Source organism: Rattus norvegicus, chromosome 10, assembly GCF_021556685.1.
Source record: "Rattus norvegicus strain SHRSP/BbbUtx chromosome 10, alternate assembly SHRSP_T2T, whole genome shotgun sequence".
NCBI lineage: Eukaryota > Metazoa > Chordata > Mammalia > Rodentia > Muridae > Rattus > Rattus norvegicus.
Genome location: NC_141543.1, coordinates 76,555,525 through 76,565,000, shown reverse-complemented (window position 1 = coordinate 76,565,000; position 9,476 = coordinate 76,555,525). Strand labels below are relative to the sequence as shown.

The 9,476-nt window shown below is 49.2% G+C and overlaps 1 protein-coding gene across 24 annotated transcripts in view; it reads right to left on the bottom strand.

Moving 5' to 3' along the window:
- Positions 1-9,476, bottom strand: part of Bcas3 (BCAS3, microtubule associated cell migration factor) — a 459,006-nt gene that overhangs the window by 19,616 nt on the left and 429,914 nt on the right. For all 24 annotated transcript variants that reach the window (XM_087573462.1, XM_087573456.1, XM_087573463.1 and 21 more), the window contains one exon: positions 3,560-3,727. In XM_087573462.1, coding sequence (XP_087429588.1) covers positions 3,560-3,727 — 168 coding nt within the window. The remainder of the gene's footprint in view (positions 1-3,559; positions 3,728-9,476) is intronic.

Below are 9,476 nucleotides of genomic sequence, written 5' to 3'. Positions count from 1 at the left end.
ACAGGCAGGGGTAGCAGAAGAGCTAGGAGCTGAAGAGAGGTTGAGCCAGCCCTGGGAGGGCCTGCAGGCCCCTGTGTCCAGTGATGACTCCGGAGGGCACAGTGGTGGGCTGGGGTCAGAGACTGCTCCTCCTTGGCAAGAGGGATATTTAGGATCTGGGTGGTAGGAAGTTGACAACATTCTCGAAGGATAACCATTCTCTGACAGGGTGAGCTGAAGAGACAGGGCGGCTGGGGTGGTGATGGTTGGGTTGGAACAGTTATCTCTGCAGAAGGAAAGTGGCTGAGGTCAAGGTGGAGACTGAGTATTGGACTAAACAAGTAGCAGCGATAGGATCATGGAGCTGGTAGGGGTGTCGCTGCAAGAAGGGAGAGGCCAGAAACCCCATTAACAAGGAGGGGCTGTGCAGAGCTTCAGGAACCTAGGTGGGCAGAGATGCCCACTAGTAAGCAACTGGCACCCAGGTGGGTGCAGACCTTAGTAAGCAGTAGGTACTTAGGAAGCTGCAGAGCTCAGTCAGTAAACAGTCAGTATCTAGGATATAGACTTCAGTAAATTGGCATATATGTGGGTTTAACAACTGGCACCTAGGTAGATGTAGACCTCAGGAAACAGTAGGCAGACAGGTACGGGTATCAGTAGACAGGTGTTGTATCTGAGACAAGCAGGATTCTGTTCTAGCAGACAGGTAACTGAGAATGGAAGAGAGAACATTAGGAACTTCACAGCTCAGCTCAGTGGCAGGGAACTGCATACCTGTGCAGGCCCAACTGAGTAAGAGCAGGGCTAGATGGACCTCAAACTGACACATTATGGAAAGAGATAATGCAGAGGTAACAGGTAAGATGGGTGCTGGGCGACTGGCAAGAAACCAACTTGGCCAATTACATCACAGACAGACTTGCAAATCACATGTGGAAGCTAGTCAGATCAACTGGCCAGCAGCCACCACAGAGGGCCGAATTGACATCTGCATTTCATGTTCACCACATTTTAAACAGATCTTCTTCAACATTAATATATCCATGTTAAGATGCAGATGCTGGGCTGGAGGTATAGCTTAGTGGTAAAGGGCTTGCCTAGTGTGTGTGAGGCTCTGGGTTCAATCCCCAGCCCTGGAAGGAAAAAAGACAAGTGCTGATGCTGATAGACCAGGGCTGGATTCTGAGTTTCCTTTTCCCTCTTGGGCTCTAAGGATCAAACCCAAGGACTTGTACAGGCTATAATCTCAACTAACTTTGCAAACCTTATCAGCTCCTGGGCAAGAATGGTGCTGCTGGTCTGCAGAACACTTTAGAAAATGATTTGAATAAAAAGAAGGATATTCTCATTACGTACAGCATGATGTTTTGTAACACACAGACACTGTGGAATGATTAGACAGAGCTAATTAACACACATTACCTCACATACTTACCTTGGTTTTGGTGATGAGGACATTTAACATACTGTCTTGCCATTTTCAAGAATATGGCATATTATTCTTCTCAATGGCTAACATATGGTACACCAGACCTCAAATACACTTGTCCTATCTAAGCAAACTTTTGAATCCTTGATCAATAGCTCTCCACTCCGGCACTGGACAGTAGGACTTTCCTTTCCTTCCGTGAGAGCTCACTGGTCCTGTTGCTTCTGGGGAGGCCCTGGAGCAAGCGACTGCTGACTGTTACACTTTCAGGCACCCAGTGACCTGACATGCTGATAGCTTTTAATAAACAATGATAACAGAGTTTTCACACTACTGATCTCTACAAGTCAGGGTACTGTGTGTGGGGGAGGGTTGTTCTTCGCTTCCTTTGGAAAGCTGGTTGTTAAGCAGTTTATATACCCAGTGCTAGTCAACCCACCCTTGTCAGTGTTAACACAGTACAAGGGCCGCTGTGTGAGGGGTCTGGAGAGCAAGCTCTGAGATGGCCTGTCACAAGTTGATAAGGAGTAAATTTAGTCACATGACATACATCAACACAAAGGTGCCTGGGAAGGCACTGGAGGCCTGACTTATCTAGTGCAAGACTACCCAACAGAGGCAAACACTCGTACTGCCCTATCTGTGTGCCGTGAGTCACCTAGAGAAGCAGAGCTGGGGTGGAAGCAGATCAGGCACGATGGGCAGAGGGACTCACTGCAAAGTCTCATCTACAGGCACTGCACTGTCCTGCCTTTGTTGTACCAGGTGGACACGTTAGCAAAAAAAAGGGGGGGGGTAGGGTAGTGCATGTCAGCCACAGAGAAAGAAACGAGTTGGTTTTTATCTGATTTGCTTACTTACCTAAAAGTGGAGGCAAGTTAAAACCAAACCAACCAACCAACCAACCAACCACTCATCTAATATGGCCAAGGAAAATCGATGGAATCCCTTCTGGTGACCATGTGAGGAAGAAAATGGAAAGCTGGCTGGGAAAACGAGGGCGGGAAATCTATTTTTCTGACCTGCCCATTTAATTTTCTCTGTTTTTTTCTTTAAATTCTTTTTAATTTCACATCCTGGTTGTTAAAATCACAAACTCCTGGGTCCCTCAGCTGTCTGACAGATGAATCGGGTTACTCTCTGAGAAGCTGAAGAAGCGCCTGTGACTAAATTTACCTGCTCAACTGCCCACAGACGCTGCTGAGGTGTCCACGAGACTTTGAAGAAGGTGGTGGCAGATGGGGTCATTCCAGGAGTTCCCAGCCCCCGGAAGAGGGAGGCTCCTGGGGGTGAGCTCAGGGACACGGACTCTAGTTCTTGGGAACCATGGCTGACCAGAAGTGCTGACATAACAAAACTGTTACTGGATTAGTTAGCTCCCAGGGTATGTGGGAAGGGGGTGGACTGCTATCTCTGGGTACAGAGGGAGAACAGAGGCCTTGGGATAAATTTGATACACATTTGGGGTGTGAGGTGCAGGTGGTCTATCTATGTCTATGTCTGAGGGACAGGGTACAGTTTACTGTAGCTTCTCCTTTCCCTGCAGGGAAGATGGGGTTTAGAGTAGGCTAGCCCTCTGAGATAGCTGTCATTTAGGGCCTGGTAAGGACTCCCTACCTCTACCTTAACCCCTCCCACCCATCCACTGCACTCTGCAGGAGCTGATGACTATCTAGGCAGGAGCCACTAATCTACAGAGATGCTATACTCTTGTTTCCTTAGTAAAGGAACAGAAGAACTAGGCCAGAGGTAGAGAGGTGTGTGTGTGTGTGTGTGTGTGTATGTGTGTGTATATGACATGCTGCTTCTTGGAGGTAGTTTTGGGAATCACTAACAAGTACAACTGTCTGTCTACCTGCCTCTCTTGTGGTATTAGGGATCATGCATGCCATGCACGGACTCCAGTGAGGAGCCACAGCCCCAGGCCTACTACCGTATTTCTCAAGGTATCTTTGTGTGCTGCTCCAGGAGGGAGAGGTGGTTCCCACAGGGATTTCCCAGCCTCAGAGTTTTCTATACTGGAAGGCCCTCAGAGTGCTAAGCCATGAAAACACGGTTAAACACCACAGATGCCCTCTCCCCTCCAGCTCAACGCCACCAGGTTCAAGTCACAACCAAGTCAGGTCACAAGTCTGTTGACACCTTTACCTGTTCCAGATCCCACAACGTCTCGGCTCGGTGACTCGGCCATGGCATCTGCAAGCCGTTCCCGGAGGCCCTCTTCTGTGTGCTCCATGGAGGACATATGTCGCAGCCCGAAGCCCTCAGGCCAGCTCCCACACACCTCCAACAGGGTCACGCTCCGGTCGAAGGTACCTGTGATACGTGTGGGACAGATGATGTTGAGTCTGTACCTTCAGAGGGCAGGCTGTTCTGTCTACCCACCCTTGCGGCCTGTCACATACAGGGCCACTTTCATCTTTCCAGCAGAAGAATGGGGGTGGGCTCCCCAGGAACAGGTATGGGAGCAGGCTCAGTGGCCTGTGCTGCTGGATCGGAGAGTACAGGTAGGACTGACTGCTGTACTGATAATGAGGCATGTGGAGTTAAGAGCAGTCTCTGAGGAGTGATGGGGTTCAGAGACAGAGCTAAGGCAGGGAAAAGGAACCCCTTCCCAGATTCAACCCAAACAACCTTGCTTTTCCTTGACACCATCACTCTCCACTTACAACCTTGAATGGTTACAGGTGAGAGATGTAGCTCAGCTCAAGGAATGCTTGCCTAGCAAGCATGAGATCATGTAGCATCCCCTGCCAAAGTCAGACAGAGAGACGCCTGTAAATCCCAGCACCTGGGAGGCTGAGGCCAGAGGATTAGAAATCCAAGGTCATCTTTGGCTACACAGTGAGTTTAGGCCAGACCGTGATATTCTACGATACTATGTAAAATAAAAGAAGGCCTGGAAGATGGCTCAGTGGCTAAAACCCTTGAACTCAAGTATGAGTACCCAAGTTCGGATCTCCAGAACTGGGGTAGAGCTGGCTGCAGTAGCCCAAGCATCTTTAATCCCAGGAATCCTATGATGAGATGAGAGGCAGAGACAGGGGAGTTCCTAGAAGCCTGTGGGATGGCTAATCTGGTGCACACTAAGACATCCTATATCAAGCAAAGTGGAAGGTGAACACTGAAAGTCCTGAGGAATCCATGTGAGTGACCCACTCTTCTGTCACAAGAGCAGGGAGCCTGCAGATGCATGCACACACCCATGCACCCATGCACACACACATTACTATTACCACTGCCAAGATCAATAATGAAGGGGGAAACTTCCTAAGCCACTGTCCCTTACAACCTATACCCAGCCTCATTTACAGGTGAAGCTCTGAGAGGTCAAGGGCTTAGAATAAACAGCAGGCCGTGACAGACCTGGTGCCAGGACTCAGATGTGCTGATGCCTAGGTCTGGAACTTGTTCTGCCTCACTGCAGATTGGCTCCTAGCCGTCAGGGACATAGGTATATCCGGGGTACCGTTTCAGGGATGTGAACGATACAGTTGGGTGATAGCATCTTCAACAAGGATCCTTTCTTAATCCAAACCTGGTTCCCAAGTTCCAGAAAGTACACAGCGTTCTGCTGGATGCCAAGATTAGATGTTACGTGCAAGATCACTTCAAAGACCGAATTGAAGTGATTTGACTTTATTCTACGGCAACCTCCTGGGGGTGGTCACTGAGAAAGCGTATTTCATCCAGTCTCTCTTGGAAAGAGATTATGGTCATGGTCTGCTGCTTTAAGCACATACCACTTCCCCAGCGATTAGGTAACTGAATCTACTACATTTATTGAGCTTGGTTCCTGCCAGCACCAGAGGACCAGGAAAAAATGCAAATGCCGATGTTTCCCCAAAGTTAAAAGTACACGAAACGCACATTCTTTATCAGGTCTTGTTTCTTCTCTTTGATCAGCCGTCAGAAACTATCTTTCCTTGCCGGGCAGGACTGGGCAGTGTCAGCGCACACTCGCTGCCACTGACAGGTGGTAATAGAGAGGGTGCGAGCCTCGGCCCCGGCGGGCGGCCCTGTCTGTGATAACGGCGGCAGCATGGAGGTGATAACCGTTAGTAAACACTCGGACAGCCGGTGCCTCCATACATCAGCAAAGTGGGCCTGATAATCCTGAACTCTTTGACCAGACAAAGGCCCTTGGTCAGCCTGCTGGGATTTATATGTGTGGCAAGGGTCACTGCCGGCTCCTGAATTTCATCAGGCAACTTTGGCTTTGATTTATTTCTCACCTAATTGTGAGGTAGATTCCTGGCACAGGGAGAGTGGACAGCATCTACCGATAAAGCTCCTCAGGAAGGAGCCTGACGGTAGTGTGGTATTTACCATCAGGTGGGACCTTAACATGGGGAGCCCCTCCACTGCACTGGGCTAGGATGGGGGGTCTGAGGAACCAGGCATTGGGACTTAGGGGGTGGGGAATGCATGTCACTGGATCCTTAAAGAGAACTATAGCTATGCAGTAGCAGGAGACAAGGCCCCAGCTGACACTCCAATGTTAGCAATGGCTCCTAGGAGTGTGTCCTCAAGGACACTGGACTAAGGACAGACACTAAGCTTGCAGATGTATTCCTACTCAGCAATGTTGAGAAGATGCCTCTAGCTGCTTCATCCACGTCTGAGGTGGCAGCCATGACCCTTTGGAACTGACAGGAGAAGTACTCTCTGTGCCTCTCTCAAGGAACGAAAACACTGAGCAAGGTTCTCTTTAGGAAGCTGAGCTCCTCTATGCTCTAGTGAGAAGATCCAGAAAAGTCAACCTGGGGCATGTACACTTAGTAACATCAGAAAAAAAGATGTCAGCTTTTCCTCTATTTACTTTGCTTCCTTTCAGAGCTTGGAAGTCTGGGAATGGAGTGACCCACTCTCCTGTCACAAGAGCAGGGAGCCTGCCTCTAAAAGGTGTCCACACATGCAGTGTTTGGAGGTCAGGGAAAGGAGCTGAGGCAGGGACAAAAGGACCAGAGTCAAGCAGGGAAAAAGAAAAAAGTAATCAGAAGCAAGAGAATTTTTGAAGCAATATAAATATTAAAAAAGCAAAATAATTGTAGCAAGAGATGTTTGGGTAAGAAAGGAAACAAACACAAAAGAAGGGTCGGGAGAGAGGGCCCAGCCCACAGATGGTAAAAGCAGGGTAGTATGTACTTGTCTTTGAGACAGGCTCTTAAAGACTGTGCAGCCCAGGCTTGTACTAGAGACCTCAGCCTCCTATGGGATGAGGAGAAAAGAATCATGAGGCGGTCTAAGAGTGGGGACTGGGAAACAACCTAGAACACGCTTTCAGCTGTACCAGCTGCCTCACTCAAGGCAGGAGCCTCGGAATCCTCACCCACCAGAGTGCAAAAGGGACAGAGCCTCAGAGCTGCCTCAGGCGTTGATTGAGGTAAAAGAAAGCACAAGGCGCATGAGGGCTCCGCACAGAGCAGGTGTGTTTGTGGGCATGTTAATACCATGGGGTATGGCTCAGGGGCAGAGTCCTGGCATAGCATGTGGGAGGCCCTGGCTTTGATCCCCAGCACTGTAAGCAGTGAAAACAGTAGCTGTCTTGATGATGGTCACAATGCCAACTAAGCACACCTTTTCACCACTGGAGGCAGTGCCATACACGTTGACCACCACAATGGCCCCGATGGTGGTAGAGGCATTGCCTTAATTCATAGGGGAGCTGAAGCATGGGAAGCTTAAGTGACATGCTCCGAGTCTGTAAATGACAGATCTGGAACACATCTCTCAATTCTTAGTGTGGAGCTCACCCTGTTAGCTCTCACAGCAGTACTTTTAGTGGCACCTGCTGTTATATGAGAACAGTTCTCTGTAAAAATCACCTCTATCTTCCCTAATGTCACCTTCCACTGATCCCTTTTGAAGGCATGAGATCAGCCCACATTCCTTACAACATTGTAGTCATGGCGACGAGTCATCCTGTCTACCTGACGGCACTCAGGAGAACACAAACCAATAGATGTAGTCTCTTAGCAATGGCATAGTTAAGGATCTGTGGGCAGGGAGACCCCGAGAGTGCTCAGCCAAGGAGCCCTCGGTCCTTTCTATTGTCCCGAGATGCTGCAAAGAGAAAATAGCCTCCCTCGTCCTGCTAGGAGGAGGCCCTAAGGAGACTCTGATATCTTTTCCTGGGGCAGCCCTTGTCTGATGAGCCTCCCACACTGGAGTGAGAGCAGGGTTGCAGGCACACAGGGATCAGCAGGTGCTGGGTGAAGAAGCCAAGTCCTTGGAGGATGAGGTCACTTCTGGCACTTAGGCAACTGCCTATCTTGTCAGCACTGATGGGACAGCTAGCTATCCTTCATTTGATTGGTCCAAAGACACTCCTTTGGACAGGGGATATTTGTGTCCCATTATGGAGACAGGACTGTTTGAGGGAGCCAGGAAATGCTCACCTAGAGCAGGCTATTTGGAGAGCTCAGGGTACACCGCCTAACAACGGTGCCAGCTCAGGGCCTGGTCCTGGAGCTGTTTAGAGGCCCCTCTCATGCTGGCTGCTCCATTTGACTCACTCTCATCAAACATTGATTAGTGTCTACTCTGATGTGAGTCAAGCCTTGTTCTGAGGAATGGGGAAATAGTGTAAGGGGGAAAGGAGCTGAGTTCACCAAACTCTGGGAAGCAGCAGCTACTAATATCTGAGCTGGAGAGACACAGGCTTTAATTGGTCTTAATTTGGGAAGTGTTCCCTCTGGGGTTGGCTCCTGCTCTGTAATTCTCAAAATCTCCTTTTCTAAGGTTGGGTTCAAGTCTGACCTGCTCCGGGAGACCCTGGGCAGCTACCCAAGGGGCAGTGAGCTCAAAGCCCCAGTGTAGAAGGTGACTTTATCTTTCGGAGTAGATCTGGTGAAAGCTATGCATTTACCAACTAAAATTTGTAATTGGGTCAGAGGGCACAGCTCAGTGGCAGGATGCCTTCCCAGCTTACTTGAAGCTCTACATTCAACGCCCCCATAACACACGCCTACATAGAGGAAGGAGGGGGAGACAGACATATACATAGAGGAAGGAGGGGGAGACAGACATATACATAGAGGAAGGAGGGGAGACAGACATATACATAGAGGAAGGAGGGGGAGACAGACATATACATAGAGGAAGGAGGGGAGACAGACATATACATAGAGGAAGGAGGGGGAGACAGACATATACATAGAGGAAGGAGGGGGAGACAGACATATACATAGAGGAAGGAGGGGGAGACAGACATATACATAGAGGAAGGAGGGGAGACAGACATATACATAGAGGAAGGAGGGGAGACAGACATATACATAGAGGAAGGAGGGGGAGACAGACATATACATAGAGGAAGGAGGGGAGACAGACATATACATAGAGGAAGGAGGGGGAGACAGACATATACATAGAGGAAGGAGGGGGAGACAGACATATACATAGAGGAAGGAGGGGAGACAGACATATACATAGAGGAAGGAGGGGAGACAGACATATACATAGAGGAAGGAGGGGAGACAGACATATACATAGAGGAAGGAGGGGGAGACAGACATATACATAGAGGAAGGAGGGGAGACAGACATATACATAGAGGAAGGAGGGGGAGACAGACATATACATAGAGGAAGGAGGGGAGACAGATATATACATAGAGGAAGGAGGGGAGACAGATATATACATAGAGGAAGGAGGGGGAGACAGACATATACATAGATGAAGGAGGGGAGACAGACATATACCTGTAGGGTTGGGATGTGGCCAGGTAGTTGAATGCCTGTCTAATGTGAGCTACAGGAGACTCTGGGGTTTGATCTCTAGCACTGGAAAAAAGTAGTAGGTTTGCATATAAACATCATGCAAGTGATTTCAGGATGTTTAGCTTGACGCTCCTGTGTGGACTCAGGCTAATCTGGGGAGCCAACAGATCACTGCCGTCTACATCCCCATGTTGTTTACGTGCTTTGTCCTTCCAGATAGCTTACGAGTTCCTGGGGGCTTGGATTCCTCTAGAGCCCAAGGAGTCCAGACTTCACTGGTCAGGCTTACTTCAACAGATCTGGGATCTGAGTGATCATGTTCACCTGGGAAAGGTGACAGT